The sequence below is a fragment of the Cibotium barometz genome, chromosome 8 (assembly GCF_041138505.1).
Source record: "Cibotium barometz isolate CiBa-2024 chromosome 8, ASM4113850v1, whole genome shotgun sequence".
Lineage (NCBI taxonomy): Eukaryota > Viridiplantae > Streptophyta > Polypodiopsida > Cyatheales > Cibotiaceae > Cibotium > Cibotium barometz.
The window spans coordinates 21,686,508-21,706,593 of record NC_141053.1 but is presented as its reverse complement, the minus strand read 5'-3'; the positions used below and the strand labels follow the sequence as shown (position 1 = coordinate 21,706,593).

The following is a 20,086-nucleotide window of genomic DNA, read 5'->3' as shown; positions in this document are numbered from 1 at the left end:
CTCACCTTGGAGATCAATTATTCGTCCTTCAAATTCAAATTATTTAAATAGCTTTTTCTACAAGAATTGGCCAATCCAAAAAGCCATTCCCTGCATAGGACAACATATGTCCTATCCAAATTCATAAATTACAAGTACAAAGGTTGTTATAGCCTTGTACTTCCACTTCTACACCAACAATCATGGTGTCCTACACCTTCTTATGAGTGTCCTTTGCCAAAGATACCACATTCTTATTTCAAGCAACTTCAACTTCTTGACCAATGCATAATTCAAGAAGTTATGTATTACATTGGCATCCATCAAAATCCCAACACTATCCCCCTTAATGTTGTCATGCATCTTTGTTAGATCATGGGATCCAAAAGTAGGCTCCCACATATAAAATGATAAGCAATAAGTATGTGTACAATCCTCATGATACATCTCTACTCTAATTTTTGAATTACTCAAAAAGGGTATCTTCTGCACATAATTATGCACTTGTTTTTACTGATGTGCCTTCAAGGTGTAGCCGTCTCTCAGCCCATGCATCTAAAACAAAGGCCTTAATCTTTGGCCCTTCAAAAGATAAGAGCTGAAAACTTTCAGTTTTGGCTTCTTGGGCTTCCCATGAGAAGCATCTTCAAATTCTCTAAAGTTACTCCTTTTTTCTCTCTCCATGAGCTTGGGCTAAACTCGAGCCATTTTTCTTTATAGTGTCACGGAAAATGCGGGCTTGCTTTACCGCATCTTCTAGAGACTGGGGAGACTCTAATTCAATTGCAAATGATACTCCTGATTAAATAAAACCCCTAATCTTTTAAAACTTTAACTTAAGAATGCTCTCCTTGTACAAGGCAATGAATTAGCCTGTTTTTCTGACAATTTGCACTCATCATCCCATGCAATATAATCCAAGCATATTGTTCATTTTCAAGTAAGAACACTTTATGGATTACTTGCTTGAACTACTCCAAGGTTATGGCTACTACTAATAGTTGGCTTTCTCTAAATTTAACCACCACTTATAAGCTTTAGGTCCTAACAAGAGACTCGCTCAAGCCACTTGCTTATTTTTAAAGGTGAATTTACCACTTAAAAATCTTAGCGTATTAATGCACCTGTCCCTAGACGCATCCCATCAATACAAGACATGTGACAGCCATATTCCAAATACCGCATTCCCAAGGTACTTAATGGCAAGGCTCATGCCTGGTAGACACATGGGCTCTATCCATAAAATACCTGCACTCGTGCATGTTAGTGACACCATATGTGGGTAACATGTTCTCATACCCTCACCTAGATTAGATTCTCTCAACATTACGTTTTCTTCTCAAATAATCAACAGCTCTTACTTCTTGATTTCCACTACTAATGCATGTGAGTAAATTCTAGATTGAGACCGACTCTCTCTCTCTCTCTCTCTCTATCTCTCTCTCTCTCTCTCTCTCTCTCTCTCCACATCATAAATGGTTAATATCACACCGAATTCTCATTCCATAGCAAAATTAAGGCTACACCATCAACTGTGCCTTTAACCCTGAAAGATATCCATCTCTGAGTACGAGTGTGGCATATGCAGAATTCAACCTGAGATAAAACCTCACAAATGCAATGAAGCAACCTACATAAAATTAAATCCTTTAATAGGGGAAAAAACTTGGCCTTTAGAAAGGAATTTCCTACTGCCAGGAACTTACGGACTTTTCACAGTAGCCGTATCTACAAACAAGTCACAACATCAAAGCTTGCGTCATTCAGCTACTACAAGGTTCTAAAATAATATGAGAAAAATCTCTTTATAAGGGGCATAAGTGTTTGATTCTGACATGGGCAGTCCACAAGTAAGGTACAGTGGCACTAAACCTTCAAATATTACAAAGCCAAAATGTTGCCACGCTCGGGTGCCAACCCAATAGCAAGAAAAAAGGGTACAACCCAATAGCAAGAAAAAGGGGTTTTATAGTCACCCAACTAGCAAATGCTAAAGAGGACCCTGTGGATAGCCTCGTTATGCTTTGTCATCATGGAACTCCCAAGAAGTAAGCTTTGGGGACTTGCCTTTACGACAATTCTTCACATAGCGATCATTATCAGCAGGCCTTTCCTGACCACGCAACACAAAGAAGCTTATGAACTCTTTATGATCATCCAGTCACCCATCAGTAGACCCATTAAAAAATGCCAGGCAAGCATGTCCTTGACAATTAAGGTCACTTTACACCGGCCCATTAGTTAATAACTTACTATTATTCCAAAGCAAGACACTTGTAATGTGTAAAAGCACCCAATTTAGTTTTGTGACTCACCTTCGCTGTTGCACTAGATAGCATGGACAAAATACTGATGCATACAGAGTTTACAGTCATTGCAGGGGACCAAGAATCATAAAGAATGTCTGCCAGCATGTCAATAATATAAAATCTCTCTCTCTCTCTCTCTCTCTCTCTCTCTCTCTCTCACACACACACACACACACTTTTTTTGTGAAACCACTGTTTATATTAAATAGTAAACGATACAGTCATAGTCACCCGAAGCAGGTGGAACTATGAGAACGAACTAAAAAAACTGGGAAAATTCGTCAAACTGCTGGAGAGAAAGCTTGCCAAGATCATAGCAATCTCGAAGAGACCATAGTAGAGCAGCACGAAAATAGGGGAAGGGATGAACATCACCAAAAAAGTGCAAATGATTTCTGGTGGAATAGATGGTCCAAAGAGCCTAGAATCGCACCCATGCGAAGAAATCATCATACCCCGATAAGGCCGGGGACGATCTCCCAAAAATCCAAGAGAGTCACCCAAAGCGCTGTCGAGGGAATCTATACTGCAGCAATGCTGTCAAGTGTTGAAGAAGATCGCGGGAATGCAAGCAACTCCAGAATAAGTGATGTACGGTCTCAGGCATAAGGCGGCAACACCGACATAAAGCTGGAGCAATACGCCTTTGAGCTAGTAGAGTACCAACCGGTAGCGCGCCTATAATGCATCGCCAAAAAAAGACCCGTTGCTTAAGAACTTTGACTTCCACACCTTTTTTAAAGTCAATTTCCACCAGGGCAAAGGCTTATCCAAGTGCCGTAGCCTGTTCCTATTTTCCACTATCCAAGGATGGGGAATAAGCAAACGGTAGGCCTTGGAAGCAGTGAGGAGATGGAATGGGACTGAAGCATAACCCGGCTGCTGAAGATCAAAATGCCAATCCTGTAATGAATCCTTCTCCTCAAGAGGGGGTACCAGCTGAAATGGAGCCAAAAGTTCAGCTATGGCATGCCATATCGGCCTATAATGCATGCCCAGATGCCATTGCCTGGTGGCCCTCGGGAAAGAAAGAACCATACCATAGTGTACCATACGTATTCCCAAAGTCGATAGATGATAAGCCTTTCTTGGGTGATCCAGCACTAAAGACCGAGGAAAGGTTCGACTCCAATGAATACTCTGACATCGGACTCTCGGAGTGAGTTCCCTATATGTGGAGGTCTACCTGACTAGTATTGCCAGGTTTTAATCAAAGAAGTGGCATAAGGGCAACCTGGTATGCACCCAGTAAGATGACCAAAAATGACATCCGAGTGATCCAAAACCCAGTGACCATAAGCATCTACTTTCATGTGTGCACACATGGCTGCCAACATCTTTGTCCAAGGCTGCATTCGACAGAAAAAGTCAATAAGCAATGTAGCCTTATGTGCCAGCATGTGATAGTGAATGTCGAGAATGTTTTAGCCCAAGAGGGGACTGTTGTGTTGCTGATTGGTGGACTGTTCGGAAAGAGGAGAAGCAAGAGGACGGCGGGCTGATTTGCTGGACAGCCACTTGCAAGTGTAAGTTCTTCTTTGTTCCCACCCACCCACCCTTTCTTCAAAGTACATCCCCGCAATGGAAAATTTGTTAGAGATGGCCGAGAGGCATGTGAAGATCCCTACACTCCCCACGTTCCCGGTGGACCGTCACTTGGACAGGAACAACTACGGCATATGGAAGATTATGATGGAATCTGTTCTGGAGTCTTACGACCTTGCTGATTTCATCGTTGTTGGGATTCCACGGCCGGAAGTTGAGAAAGGGGAGTTACCGTCGATTCGTAAGGACCGGGAGGCACAGGCACAGTTGTGGGATCGTGTCAACGCCAGGGTCTATTCATTTATCTTCCTCAACAGCACACCGCAGGTAATCAATCATATCAAGCATATGACGCTGGCCAGAGGTATATGGCAACATTTGGCTTCTCTTTACAACAGGGTATCGCCCATGAAGAGGATTTCCTTGGACGTACAGATGCAGGTTATGAGCCCTACAAAGTCGTCGACGATGCGGGAGCATATTAACAAGCTACAGGCTCTTCAGCAGGAAGTTCTCCAAGCTAGGAAGGAGATATCGTCAGAGGACATGGCCATAACGTTGCTGTCGCACTTGCCCTCTCAGTACTCAGCATTCTACTCGTCTTTGATTACCAGTGGCAGGCTTAGCACCATTACTTAGGAGGAGCTTGTACCCATGGTCTTGGACCAGGAGGAAAGATTCTCGAACCCTCTTAGAACTCATCATTAAATAACAATTCATTCAGATCATATCATTCATATCTTTAACATGATAAAGGTCCATTAGAATCAGAGAAGTCTTTTGAGAATAAGTCTGACGCTGACCGCGAGAAACTAAAGGCAGAGAGGACCTATAATGATTGTGGCGAGAAAGGCCACTATTGGAGGCAATGTCCCAAGCAGAAGACCGAGAAGGGTGAAGATTCCTCAACAGCAATCATGAAGACTCCGGCTTTTGTGCACTTGGAGGTGATGGACACCGATGTTTCATTTTCTTCAGGCAGGGAGGAGGTTGGAGACTCTCCGCAACATATACTCGCGAGTGGATTCTAGACAGTGGTGCTTCCAGGCACATGACTCCTTCCCGTTTAGATTTACAGGATCTCTGCAAGTATTCTGGTCACATTCTTACTGGGGATACATCCACTATCCCAGTTAACAGTGAGGACAGGTTGGAGATAGTTCCCGATGGCAGAGGAGGAAAGCATTCCTCCCAGGTGTTGTATGTTCCGTCACTTGGTTTTCATCTATTGTCAATGCATCAGGTTTGCAAGACTGGCGTACGGGTGGAGTTTGATGAGCATTTTGTTGCTCTCCGGGACAAAGCAACAGGCCATATAGTTTGGGAAGGCGGAGTGGAGAATGGAGTTTATAAGCTTTCAACACTCTCTCCCCCAGGTCCTCAGTTTTGTGATGAGTGCCAGTCTGGTAATGGCCACTTAAGAGTGGATACGCTGCAGGTGCAAGCTTTCTAAAACCGATCCCGTCAAGTGGGAAAGACTCCGTTGGACACCCACACGCTTAATAGCACAACTTTAAAACCACAAATTTGAAATGGACAACTTAAAACAACTTGAAATTTAAATGAAATGAAATGGAAAGATGGACACCAGCACTAGGGCCGGAACGGGCCGACCCCCCCCCCCTCAATATATGATATATTTATTGGGAGTATTTAATAAATACAATGCTCCACGGGTTCCAAGAACCAGATAATGTCCATGTACATATGAAAACAGTACCAAACAAATAGGCTCGAATTTCGATGTAGAAGCTCAAAGCAGAACGACCACTAGTGTGATCCAATCTCTACGGTCCTGTGCTTTCACTGGACTCCGCGGAGAGCGCCTCACTGGTGTTCCGAGACCACGCACAAACAGGCGCTCTCGTACTAACGCCTGGCTCTCCCGATCTCAGCACCTTTGGACCGAGGTTCGCCAATATAGCTTGGACAACCCGGCACCGAACGGGTGTTGGCCGAGCGGGATGAATCCTTTATCAGATTTAAACATAAAATACTATTTCAAATCTGAAAAATCACTTACTTGTAAATGGTTGATAGAAAACCAATACTTGTGGTGTTTGTGTAGAATATGAAGCCACCCTTGTTGAAGAAAGAGTTGCCTCGTGTAGAACTAACAAGACAAGCACCACCACGAAGGGTACAGCCGCTTGCTGTGAGAGAAGAAGTACAGCTTACAAGGGCGGAGAGGCCTGGCTGCAGCGTGGAGGAAGGAAGATGGCGTGGAGGTGCAGCCAATTGTATCCTTCTGTTGATAGTAGCTACTGTGCAGAGGAGGAGAAGGAGAGGTTGCACAACTTGCTTGTTATGGTTGCCTGCAGAGGAAAAGGCAGCCGCCTCTGGCCTGTACAGCAGCTCAACCTATTGGAGGTGATAGCTGGTAGAAGATGGGTTATCTGCAGCAGATAACTTCAACGTGGAGGTGAGGACAGCGCAGCCTGCTGAAATTCAGCCGCCTGTGGGAGCAGCTGCAGCTGTGCAGCCTTGTGGAGGTGACAGCCGCCTGCAGGAGAGGCTGAGGTGCAGCTGAAGTATAGACGGCACCTGTAATCAGCGCTGGTTGGAGTTACAGCCGTCTATAGAAGAGCTGGCGCAGGCAGCAGCAGCATAAGCAGTCCCCTGCAAGATTCAACGCAGCCACCAGCAACAATATTCAGCCGCCTGTAGAGAGGCAGGCGCAGCCAGCAGCAGAGGATACTTCGCCTTCATGAAAAACATGCGCCAGAGGGAGAGATGATCGCCGGCAGCTGGTTTTTCCACGAAGCGGATGCTGCTCACGCTTGAAGAAGGGAGCTTTTTTTTAATAAAAATTAAGGTGAAGTTTTACTTTGGTGATACCCACGCATGCATGTGGGGGAACTAGTGGGGGTAGGTGACCATGCCCACCCCCACACTCACCTAAAAGTGGGGCTCCCCACCTTGGCCCCTAAGTGGGTGCCCAAAGGGGGTGCCCACTTTTAAATAAATGTGAACACCTAACTTATAAATTAAAGGGTTAGAATATAAAACATTAAAACAACAAGTGCGACATACTTACCACCTGTTCACATGCACCAAAACTCGTCAGAATACAGAGCAGACTTCACGACTCACTGGCAAGCGTCCCCGCTCAGTAAGTAACACGTCAAGCAGGCAAACACACAAATACATGTCATGCGAAAACAGTTTCAAGCATGCAAATCATGTGTGCATGTGCAAATAGTAACATGGACATATCTCCCGTTCATGGAACAAGTACAAAATATCTGTCGGCACAAAACTGGCACGACATAAAAACATAAAAACCAGGTCTTCCTATGGAGTGACAGTCCCATAGGTAAGACACAGTTCCAGGCACGAGTCTCCCTATGGTGTGACAGTCCCATAGGCAAAACACGGCACGAATACTGGCTCTTCCATGGCGTGACAGTCCCATGGGTCGAACACAGTCCAGGTCATACACGGGTGGCACTGGTCTGGCTCCCGTCCATACGACACCATCCTGCTAACACACAGGTGGCACCAGTCTGGCTCCCGTCCATGTCAGCAAAATACTGGCCTCAAGTGAACGAGACGCAAAAACTGGAGATGGACCAAATGGTCGGCCAATTGGTGACATCCCCCTGGGCTTCTAAAGAGTTGACCTCAACTGAAAAGCCTCAAGATATGCTGCAACAATTGCGGATAATCTGCAAAATAATCCTCATTTACCCATTTGGCATTAATAGGCAAATAATTCTTAAACTTCACAAGGTATCTCCTGGAAAGCTTTCCTGCAGGTAGCTTTCTCTCCTTGTGAAAAACAATCTGTTCTGGCTGGAGGATCTCCTCAAGCTCTTCAATCTCTGGCGGATCTTCTGTGACAGGCTCATCAGGATCTGGCCCCACATATTTCCGAAATAGACTCACATGAAAAGCATTGTGAATCTTCCAATGACTAGGTAAAGCAAGCCTGTAGGACACTTCATTGATCTTGTGAATCACCTTGAAGGGTCCATAATAGCGAGGAGAAAGCTTAGGATATGATCCTTCTCGTCCGGGCCTCTTCCGAAGCCTAGCCTTCTCAAATTTCAGCAATACCCAATCACCTTCTTTGACTTCCATGTCTCTTCTATGCTTGTCAGCAGCCATTTTATGCTTATCCTGAGATCTTGCTATGGCTGTCCGCACCTGACCAAAGGCAACATCTAAATCACGAACATATTCATCAGCTGCAAATATCTCATCCTTTGTTCGAAGGATGGGTGGTAAGACCACTCTGCCATAAATAATCTCAAACGGAGCCTTTCCTGTGGAAGCATGGATCGTATTGTTGTAGGCAAACTCAACAAGTGGAAGATACTTCTCCCATGCACTCTTTTGATCTGCCACATAACACTTCAACAAATCCAACACGGCTGAATTTGCAGCTTCACTTTGGCCATCCGTTTGGGGATGATAAGCTGATGAAAACTCAAGCTTAGTACCCATATTATCAAACAAAGCCCTCCAAAATAGGCTTGTAGTCCTGGGATGATGGATCTCTATCCCCAACAATGGATTTAGGCATACCATGATGCTTGAAAATATTAGCAAGAAAAAGCTTTACCATATGATCAGCTTTGATGGTTTTCTTGACGGGCAAGAAATGAGCTTGCTTGCTAAACCTGTCCACAATAGTCCAAATAGCATCATTCCCATGCTGGGATCTAGGCAAATCCATAATAAAATCCATCGTGATACTTTCCCAAGGTTGCGAGGGAATAGGCAATGGCTGAAGCAAACCTGGAGGCTTTTGCCTATCAAATTTCACCTTTTGGCAAGTGATACATGCACGCACATAAGCCTCAATGTCTTTACGCATGCTTGGCCAAAAGAAATACCTCTGAATCATACGAGTAGTAGGCATAATACCTCTATGACCAGCATATGGTGGAGCGTGACATTCGACCATGACCTTTGGACGCAAATCCTTCACCACACATAGGCAATTATCCTTCATGAGATAACCCTCGTTGATAACATAAGAGGCATGTGAATGACCAGCCATCAAATCAGTCCATATGTGGCAAAAATCAGCATCCAAATGATACAAATCTCTCATAGCACATAGATCTCCATGAGAGGCCACTGAGACTGCAGCAACATAAGGCCTCCTAGATAGTGCATCGGCCACGACATTTTTCTTTCCTGAAGTATACACAATCTGAAAATGAAACATGGAAAGAAAATTTGCCATTCTCATCTGCTTCTCTGAAAGCTTGGTTTGAGATAGAAAGTATCTCAAGCTTTGATGATCTGTCTTGACTACAAATTCAACCCCAAGAAGATAATGTTTCCAAATCTTTAAGGCGTGAATTACAGCCAAGAGCTCTTTCTCATAGATATCCATATGAAGCTCAGCATCATGCAAATGACGGCTCTCGTATGCAACTGCATGCCCTTCTTGATTTAGGACAGCTCCTATGCAATCACCACAAGCATCACATTCAACCACGAATGACTTGTGCAAGTCAGGAACAATCAATACTGAACCACATATGATCGCATGCTTGAGCTGCAAGAAAGCATCCTGTTCCTTTGAAGTCCATTTGAAAGCAGTTTTCTTCTTCGTGAGATCATGTAGAGGAGTGGCAATCATAGCAAAAATGCCTTATGAAACGCCTGTAATATGAACATAATCCCAGAAAGCTACGTACTTGATGTACGTTTTGCAATTCGGGCCAATTCCGAATAGTCTCTATCTTTGCAGGATCCATTGTAACTCCATCCTTGGATACAATATGTCCCAGATAATGAATCTCTGAAAGGAAAAACTCACTTTTCTTGGCATTGACGAAAAGTTTATGCTTCCGCAACTCTTCGAACACTGTGACCAACTGAGTTCTGTGTTCCTGCTCATTCTTGGAGAAAACCAAGATATCATCAAAGAAGACTCCTGTAAACTTGCGATGGGGTCGGAATATCCTATCCATCATACGATTAAAAGTAGCAGGAGCATTGGTGAGACCAAAAGGCATTACCAAGCCAGCATCAATAAAATGCATGCGGCCTTTATGCATAAAAGAAATCATATTAGACTTGTAATCTTTGCGGGGCTCAAGCCTATGGTGCCACGGCTTGCCCAACAATACATCACATCCATTCAGTGGAGCAACTAAGAAATGCTCATTATCAAGGTAGCCCTGTATATGGATGCGCAACTTCCCTATCAAAGGGGTAACCTACACCTCTTTACCAATAAATGCAGCTTCGGCTTCAATCCGAGGTCCCATATACTCGACCTCAATACCCAATGCAGCTGCCATTTGCATAGAGATGAAATTGTCAGTTGCACAGCCATCAAACATGAAGAGTGCGGGCTGATCCTTGATTTGCCCCCAAGCCTTGCAAACCATACGCTCTTTTGCATCATGACCTGTATTTCCTTGCACATCAGGAACTGCATGTACATTAGCTTTGGTGTGCTTATCCTCGTGCTTTGATTTGCGATCTGGGCATTGCCGAAACATGTGGTCTTTGCTACCACAAGAAAAGCATTTTCCATCCTTGGCATATTGCTCTCTTTGCTCCGGGGTTAGTCCAAATTTGTTCTTCCTTGGGCTCTGTTCTTTAGATGTGTTATTTTCAGCTTTACCACCCTTGTAGGGCTCCCGGAAGTTCTTTTTAGGTGGCTGTCCACCCTTTTACTGATTTGGGACAGCCTTGTCCTTCCCCTTGGAACCTCCTTGATCCTGCTTAATCTTGAGCACCAATTGCTCTGTAGCAAGAGCAGTAGCTGTGAGTTGTTGCAACGTATGTTTTGGGTGCAATTCAATACCCGATCTATATGCTGGTTGCAGTCCAGAACGAAACTTCCTCTTTCTTTCATCCTCTGTGATTTGCATGAAGGGAGTCACTTCCAGCAACACTTTCCAAAATTTGTTAACATACTGTTGCACACTCTCATTATCTTTTTGTTCCAGCCTGTCCCACTTTTGAGTGAGAGTTTGCTCCGCATTGGGTGGCAAGAACTGAGCATAAAATCTATCTTTGAATTCCTTCCAAGTAGAGATGGGATCCTTGGTGATCTTTTCAGTGATCCACCAATGGGCAGCAGTCCCTTTCAAAAACATGCTAGCATGGCGCACCTTTGATTTTTCTATAAAGTCCTCATCGCTAAAAGCAATGTCGAACTGTGCCACAAACGCTAACACCTTAGAAGCATCATGTTCACCATGAAAGACATCAAATTTGTTATCACCTGCTTTGAATTCCTTGAGCTTCCTGGCATGAGGCTCATGGTCTTCTCTTTTTCTTTTCCCCTTATCCAACGGGGTAGCCCTATCTGCATGGGCTCCATGGACCGTCATAGAAGCTTCATGGGACACTGTGGCATGTGCTCCACGAACTCGAAACTCAGATGCATGTGACTTACCTGCATATGGCATTGTCTCTCCATGAGACAACTCAGAAGGCAAAATTTTTCTGGAAGTAGACCTGTCACCATGAGATACATGTCTGGCATGCATGTGACTTTCATGCCCTCCATGAGCACTGGCATACATAAATCTATCAGGCTTTGTGCCTTGTGGAGAGGATGCATGACGAGAGGTGACAGTCACCTCTTCCTTTTGCATAAAAGATTTCAGCCTCTGGGATGCGGGATCTCCATGCTTCAAACGAGGTGGATTTCTGAATTTCAGCTCTCCGTCATCCCCCTCTTTGATATCACCTTTGCGGAGGAGGTAGGCAAGTGCCAACTCCCTTGGTTTCTTGCCCACTTCACGAGCCATTGATTCAAAAGTTACATCTACCATAGCATCAGCCTTCCTGGCTTCAATAGCACTTTGCAGATGGAGATCTTCATGCAAAAACTTTAACTCTTGCTCTTGAGCCTGCAAAAGTTTTCTCATATGTTCCATTTCAGCCCTCATAGCATCAGGCTCTTGTTCAAGCATAACTGTCTTTCTTGGAGACAGTTGTCCCTTTGATTCACTATCAAGAACCCTTTCAAGGGGCTTGTGCCTACCATGCAGGGCATCAGACCCACGAGAAGCACTAGATGGACCCCTCGAATTTGGCACTTCCAAAGGGTTGCCTTGGCTGTCCATTGTGTTTTAAGTTTGCTAAAAGCGGGATGTCCAGTACACAGGTTCGTTTCCCCACTAGGAAGAGGGAAACAACCGTGCTCTGATACCAATGAAACCGATCCCGTCAAGTGGGAAAGACTCCGTTGGACACCCACACGCTTAATAGCACAACTTTAAAACCACAAATTTGAAATGGACAACTTAAAACAACTTGAAATTTAAATGAAATGAAATGGAAAGATGGACACTAGCACTGGGGCCGGAAAGGGCCGACCCCCCCTCAATATATGATATATTTATTGGGAGTATTTAATAAATACAATGCTCCACGGGTTCCAAGAACCAGATAATGTCCATGTACATATGAAAACAGTACCAAACAAATAGGCTCGAATTTCGATGTAGAAGCTCGAAGCAGAACGACCACTAGTGTGATCCAATCTCTACGGTCCTGTGCTTTTACTGGACTCACGGAGAGCGCCTCATTGGTGTTCCGAGACCACGCACAAACAGGCGCTCTCGTACTAACGCCTGGCTCTCCCGATCTCAACACCTTTGGACCGAGGTTCGCCAATATAGCTTGGACAACCCGGCACCGAACGGGTGTTGGCCGAGCGGGATGAATCCTTTATCAGATTTAAACATAAAATACTATTTCAAATCTGAAAAATCACTTACTTGTAAATGGTTGATAGAAAACCAATACTTGTGGTGTTTGTGTAGAATATGAAGCCACCCTTGTTGAAGAAAGAGTTGCCTCGTGTAGAACTAACAAGACAAGCACCACCACGAAGGGTACAGCCGCTTGCTGTGAGAGAAGAAGTACAGCTTACAAGGGCGGAGAGGCCTGGCTGCAGCGTGGAGGAAGGAAGATGGCGTGGAGGTGCAGCCAATTGTATCCTTCTGTTGTTAGTAGCTACTGTGCAGAGGAGGAGAAGGAGAGGTTGCACAACTTGCTTGTTATGGTCGCCTGCAGAGGAAAAGGCAGCTGCCTCTGGCCTGTACAGCAGCTCAACCTATTGGAGGTGATAGCTCGTAGAAGATGGGTTATCTGCAGATAACTTCAACGTGGAGGTGAGGACAACGCAGCCTGCTGAAATTCAGCCGCCTGTGGGAGCAGCTGCAGCTGTGCAACCTTGTGGAGGTGACAGCCGCCTGCAGGAGAGGCTGAGGTGCAGCTGAAGTATAGACGGCACCTGTAATCAGCGCTGGTTGGAGTTACAGCCGTCTATAGAAGAGCTGGCGCAGGCAGCAGCAGCATAAGCAGTCCCCTGCAAGATTCAACGCAGCCACCAGCAACAGTATTCAGCCGCCTGTAGAGAGGCAGGCGCAGCCAGCAGTAGAGGATACTTCGCCTTCATGAAAAACATGCGCCAGAGGGAGAGATGATCGCCAGCAGCAGCTGGTTTTTCCACGAAGCGGATGCTGCTCACGCTTGAAGAAGGGAGCTTTTTTTTAATAAAAATTAAGGTGAAGTTTTACTTTGGTGATACCCACGCATGCATGTGGGGGAACTAGTGGGGGTAGGTGACCATGCCCACCCCCACACTCACTTAAAAGTGGGGCTCCCCACCTTGGCCCCTAAGTGGGTGCCCAAAGGGGGTGCCCACTTTTAAATAAATGTGAACACCTAACTTATAAATTAAAGGGTAAGAATATAAAACATTAAAACAACAAGTGCGACATACTTACCACCTGTTCACATGCACCAAAACTCGTCAGAATACAGAGCAGACTTCACGACTCACTGGCAGGCGTCCCCGCTCAGTAAGTAACACGTCAAGCAAGCAAACACACAAATACATGTCATGCGAAAACAGTTTCAAGCATGCAAATCATGTGTGCATGTGCAAATAGTAACATGGACATATCTCCCGTTCATGGAACAAGTACAAAATATCTGTCGACACAAAACTGGCACGACATAAAAACATAAAAACCTGGTCTTCCTATGGAGTGACAGTCCCACAGGTAAGCCACAGTTCCAGGCACGAGTCTCCCTATGGTGTGACAGTCCCATAGGCAAAACACAGCACGAATACTGGCTCTTCCATGGCGTGACAGTCCCATGGGTCGAACACAGTCCAGGTCATACACGGGTGGCACTGGTCTGACTCCCGTCCATACGACACCATCCTGCTAACACACGGGTGGCACTAATCTGGCTCCCGTCCATGTCAGCAAAATACTGGCCTCTTCACATGAGACACCGGCCTGGCCTCAAGTGAACGAGACGCAAAAACTGGAGATGGACCAAATGGTCGGCCAATTGGTGACACTTTCCCCGACCAAAAGGTGGATAGCTTGCCACTTGATGGTGAAACTTTCCAGTACTGATGTTGGTGGTTCCCAGGCATTCCAAGGCCATGTGTCCAAATTTTTTGCATGTGTAACAAGCACCTACAAATGTGTCCCATTTCAACTCAAAAAACGCAGGACCCATGTTAAGGTCATCAATCTGCAGCATAATCTAGGGAGGAGTGGGTACATCCGTATCCCATGTATCCCAGAGAATGCAAAACCTATTCCCATTGCCATTTGGCCTCGGAGGACAAATACCTTTTCCCAAACTGGTAGCAATCTGTGGCAAAGCAGCCCCGAGGCATTTGGGAAAATCCACAACCTCCAACCACACCGGGCATTTATGACATCAAACTTTGATAATCCTTTGTAGGTGACAATGGCATTACATAAGTCATTTGTGCCCCCCTGAGTACAATGGTGATTTTTCCAACAGCATTTGCTTAAAATGAGGCTTAGAACACAAAACCTCATAAAAGCCTCGTGCTGCAGAGTAAATACCATCAACACCACATACACCCAACTTTGAGTTCAACCACTGAGCAACATCATTTACATTGGGCATTTTTCTCGAAAAAAACAAAATGACTGCATTCTCTGCAAAGTGCTTAACAGGGGATACAATATCTGGCAATGCAATCGACACAATGTGCTCAAGAAGTGGCTTATCCCATGCTCTGCGAATGTCAGCAAAACCCTCATGCATTGCATCATAGACTATCTGAGCATCAATAGTGTCAGGGCGACTATCCTCCTGCATAACTTGTCGACGTTTAGGTTCCACACTAGTTGAGCAGGCACGACGCTCACTATCGCGGCTGTACGCTGCAATAGGCTGCGAAGAACTGGAAGCCATTTCGAAAAGGAAAAAAACGCAGCTGCTCCTATGCACACTTTTTTTTGTTTTTTTGGTTGAGAAACTGCTCCTGCGCACACAGTCACTGCTGTATACACACTGCTTGCTGCACATGCACACACACACACACACACAGCTCGCAGCAGAAAGGGCAGACGAGGGCGATCTCTCTCTTACACACCACACATAGAGGGGTCGCTCCGATCAAGAGACAGTCGTGATCTATGTTGCAGAAATCCTGGCCGACGACGTGTTGACAGAAGCCCCAAACCAGGGCGACGAGTAGAAGGAAGAGATCCTGGCTGAGCAGTCGAGGCCACAAACCCTAGACCCGGGCCAAACAGGGGGCAGCGAACTGGAGCAAGGAGTTGCGGGCTGCACAGTCCAGGGTTGGCGATGGCAGGCGACAGTGAACACACACACACACACACACAAGCATGCATGCATGCATGCAATTCCTCTACTATAATTACATTAGTATCAAAGCTTTTAGCAGAAATAGCCAAAGTCAAAGCAGCTGATAAGGAAGGCAAGTGGGCAGTCTGTCAGGAGGGTACAACTCTCATTGAGGATTTTCATAAGCCCAACCCAAACCAAACCGAGATGATTTTTAGTAAAGGTGATTGTACTTGATGCTTGGCGTTGCAGTCTGCAGATCTACTAGCTGCATGGTAGGATGTTTTCTTTTGCTTGACCACACGTTTAGCTCAAGACCAGCATGCTGTCTATGTTATGTGATGGTCTCATAGGTCATTTTGTGCCACATAAGATTGTGCTGGCAAAGTTTGGAGCTGCCCCTTTGGTCATAGATGCCCTCTTTCAGACCATTACTTGTATTGATCATGTATACACACTTAACAGTGAGCACCTCTCGAGGTTGGCCCTTGAGTGACAAGTTATCAATGCAGTAACTGTCACAAATCCCTAATCTCATGGAATTACAGGTTATGATTATCCTGAAGCATGCAAGGCATGTTGGTATTGATTTTGTGTATGGATTAAATGGGTCGCGCCCATGTGCAAATCCATGTAGGACAAGACGAGGAAAAGAACGGTCATGTAATGGGACCAACGTCCACGAAGAGCTGCGAGCATCCCCACCCCCCCCACCCCGCGCGCGCGTGTGCGCAGCAAACTCTTGAGCTGCCTGCGGCCCCCCGAACTGCCTCAGTGATCTTATGGAAGATCTATGCGGATCAGCCTCTTGGCTTTGTGCTTAAAGTATGCCTCTTGAAGAGGGCACTTAATGGACTAAAGCAAGCACCTAGAGAATGGTATGCAAAGATACATGCACGTTTGACCAGCCATGGGTTTCACAATAGTCCAACTGAAAGTACTCTTTATGTGCACGTGGATGTTGCAAACATTTTGGTCATCATACTTTATGTGGATAACATAATCTTGATAGGGAGTAATCAGCTGAAAATTTCAGATTTCAAAACTGAATTACATGAGCACTTGAGATGTTAGATCTTGGCCAGTTGCATTTTTACTTGGGTATACAATTTATGCAGACAGATGGTGGCATTATTATGTCTCAATCTAAGTATGTAAGAGGGCTTTTGTAACATGTGAAAGCACTGCCTATATTAAGAACAATGCAAAAATGCAAAGATGAACAGAAAGGAAAGAGAAAGATGTTGCTGAAACAGTGTTTTCTGTATATATGTATCAAGATGTACATAGATCCTAACCAACATGGCCTCCAACAGGGAACACCTAATCCTATGACCTGTCCCACAAAGCCTGGGATCATATGAATACACAATGAACTGATCCTTGAAATTTATAAGCTCATAAAACTGTCCCTGCATCTACTCCACTGCTGTCGGCCAGGTCCTTGGACATCAAAACACCAAAAATCACATGAACAGTCCGGTCAATGCCTAAAAAGGCTCCTAATCCTAGCTAAAATAGAGGGTTAAGTATGTCCACATCTGCACATGTAACATCCTCTCTTGCTAAGCTTGATAACGGGAATCTGACTGATCTTGGATGACTGATAACATCCCTTTACTACATGTGGACTCCATCAGAGAGAGAGAAAGAGAGATTGTGCCTCATGAGTCGAGCAGTTAAGCTGTTGTAGTTGGCAGCCACATTATTCCAATCATGCTTTCTGTTTTAAGTATTTTCAGCATTCAGAATACCACCCTGACACGTAGCATGCTCTTGTGGTGGGATACATTTTCGTTTTCAATTTTTACTGTTTTGACAACTATGGTCCCAATCACAAAAGCCGTGCAAAGTATTTGCCTAAATGAGGGTTAACGTACCCAAAAGAGACTAATGACACATAATGCAGCAATATACTGCAATGTGAAGCATTGGAGTTTGGATTGCAGGAGTCGCAGTGTTCTGCATTATTAAAGCATTTCTAAGCTGGCAGGAAGCTAGACTTAAACGCACAGATTGCTGCTAGACACAATCATCCACAGAACCAAATCATATCGCCATTAGGACATTTGCCTCTGGCCCTATTTCAAAATAAGCAGGACAGCACCCATAGTCAACAAATGCCTCTTATCTGGCTACAGTTTACAGGAGCTCCTCCCTGACACTAATCGTCCACCCTTGTGCTTACAAATGACATGCACTTGCACCTATGAAACTAATGTTTTAACTATCAAAGCCAACATACATTATTGTGTCCTGGTGTGTAGGGTCAAACAAGGATGAACATTACCCTCGTAGTTAGAGCCCACAGAGGTTGTGGTTTTAAACTTCAAAAGCTATGCTGAAAACATAGCTCTACAAAAACTATGGACGATGCAAACATTTGATAAAGATAAGAGGTAAAAGAAGTTTCTCATCCAGCCTGAACGGTCAAGCACTCGCCTGGATGCGAACTCACAAGGGCCCATATTCTCAACACAACTCCAAGCCCTTGTGAGTTCGCCTGGATGCGAACTCACAAGGGCCCATATTCTCAGCACAACTCCAAGCCATACTGAATATGAAAAAAGCGGTTATCAGCCAAAAGCACTGATTCCTGCTTCCATCTAGTCAGACCGTGCCATTCAGGATGTGGCCAAGCAAAGGATCGTGTGAAACTCTTTTCAATGGCATAATGGATGAGAATGGCCTGTCAAAGGCCTTGAGATAATCAAAGGGTTCCCAAGCTGTCCCAAGGTGATCCACCAGGCCGCCAAGGAAATATCCACTAGTTTCAACTCTCCCAGCCACAAGGAAAACATCCACTAGTTCCAAACCCACCCAGTCGCCTCCACAATCCATCCTGAATTTAAACAAAAAATGTTATAGACAGTGTTTAAGAGCTTACCAAGGCAGATGTGGCCATTGCTGTAAATATGTGGATGCATAGGAGGATTACCAGCAAAAACCACCTGTAGTATTAATTGTGGTGTTTAAGACACAACAGCTGATGAACCATGCTTACTTAAGAACGTCTGATAAAACAATGCTTACTTGGGGAGAATCCATAGGGTACTTTTCAGGAAACTCAATTTGCAACTGGAAATGCTCTCCTTCGTAGAAAGTACCCGAGGCTCCAGTGAATTCAATGGTCCATCTACCGATACAGATATGGATGCCAACATGCAGACATAACAACGCGCTGATACATAAGTATGGAAACCCTAAATACCAGCATGGACCCTAAAGTCAGGAAAATGAATACAAGAAGAGAAACTCGCTGGCAGATTACCTTGAGAGGTCGTCTGTGGGATTAACCTTAAAGCCAGCTGGGGGATTGTTCTGCCATTCTGCAATCTCTTTCTGCAGGCGCTTGACTGCAACCCTGCCAAGGTTCTGCAGAGAAATCAGGATTAAAAGAAGCCCTAATGAGCTAGGTGCCCACTTCATCAGAAGCTTCTAGAGAAACATTAGGGGCAGGAGAAACCCTGACCAAAAACCCCATATCACCGGAAACCCAATGAGCCCCTGACCAACAGGAAGTCCTTAGCTCCAGGAACCCTAATAAGCAAAATCCTCATAATACACACCATCATAACTCATTGTAAACTCTAATCAGCGGTGACCCTGGTCAGCAGAAACCCTGCCTGATCATCGGAAGCCCTAATCACCAGTACCTAGTAGCCATCAGTAACCCTAGCCCTAATCACAATAAACCCTAATATAATGAAACTCATAGTAAACCTTGATCAGATCACAGAAAACCTAATCATCAGAAAAACTAACAAAGAGAAAAGCAGTGAAAAAGAGACTTGGGAGGCAGGAGTGCTCATGTCGCGGGTTGCTGTTAGTTAGCTCTTCAAAAGAAATGAAGTCGAAGCAGGAAAGATGATGTCGCCATAGTTTTTTCCCCAGTAAAAAAACCCCGCTTGTTTTTGCAAGCAATTATGTCCTTTGTGTGTGTACGGTCTCGTTCCACGTGCCAAGAGACTTTTTCATCAAGTTTACGGCTTCTTAATTGGGGAGCACTCTCTTGAGAGCTAGTCATTTACCGCTACTACAATTGATTATATTATCTTTTTTAGGGTTTTTTTTTACATTGTAGCAAAACGAACTCGCTTCTGAACCGTTGCGCGGACAGTTTGTGGGCGATGGCGGGCTCTGCTGTCCAAAGGCTCGAAACTCTCTGTGTACCCTCATCGCTCTCAACAGCACTCCCCCCCTCAGGTGCATGGGCACCGAGTGGAGGGGAGCCCCTACTCTGCTCAGAGCACATGGGACTAGCTCTGGGACTGCTCAGTCTTCTCCGCATGTTAACAACACACAAGCTGCTTTTCATCAGTTCCTATAATGGTCCTCGGCCATGGATGGCAATAGAGATGCCATGCTGAAATATGAGCAAGTGTTAGAAGACTTCATGGACACCAAAAAACAACTGGAAGATTCCAGAGCCCAAGTGGAAGAGCTAAATCTGATGCTGCTGCTGCAGAAACAAGTCGAAGAAGAGGTTCAAATCAACAAGCAAGCTCCAACAAAGGTAATGGCCACATCAAGTAATCCCACTTCCATTAATCCTGTGGTTTGTCTTCCACCAGAGCTGGTTCAATCTTTGGAAACTGATTACGTAGCCCGTTGTTTAGTTGGGTTACTGTTTGGGCCAAAGACAACTGGATTTCCTCTTTCTATTCAAG

The 20,086-nt window shown here is 45.0% G+C and overlaps 1 protein-coding gene across 2 annotated transcripts; it reads right to left on the bottom strand.

Annotated features, from left to right (window-relative positions):
• Positions 1 to 1,763: 1,763 nt before the first annotated feature.
• On the bottom strand, positions 1,764 to 19,422 carry LOC147636034 (ubiquitin-conjugating enzyme 15-like). Of its 2 annotated transcripts, XM_086801478.1 has the most exons (6): positions 19,208 to 19,422; positions 18,688 to 18,791; positions 18,450 to 18,552; positions 18,304 to 18,367; positions 2,295 to 2,383; positions 1,764 to 2,092 (listed from the first exon to the last, which is right to left on the bottom strand). In XM_086801478.1, the coding sequence occupies exons 1-6, from the start codon at positions 19,226 to 19,228 to the stop codon at positions 1,997 to 1,999; spliced, it is 477 nt and encodes a 158-aa protein (XP_086657604.1). In that variant the 5' UTR covers positions 19,229 to 19,422; the 3' UTR covers positions 1,764 to 1,996. The 2 variants fall into 2 exon arrangements, with proteins under 2 accessions (XP_086657604.1, XP_086657603.1); XM_086801477.1 differs by lacking the exon at positions 19,208 to 19,422 and having other exon boundaries at positions 18,688 to 18,994.
• Positions 19,423 to 20,086: the final 664 nt, after the last annotated feature.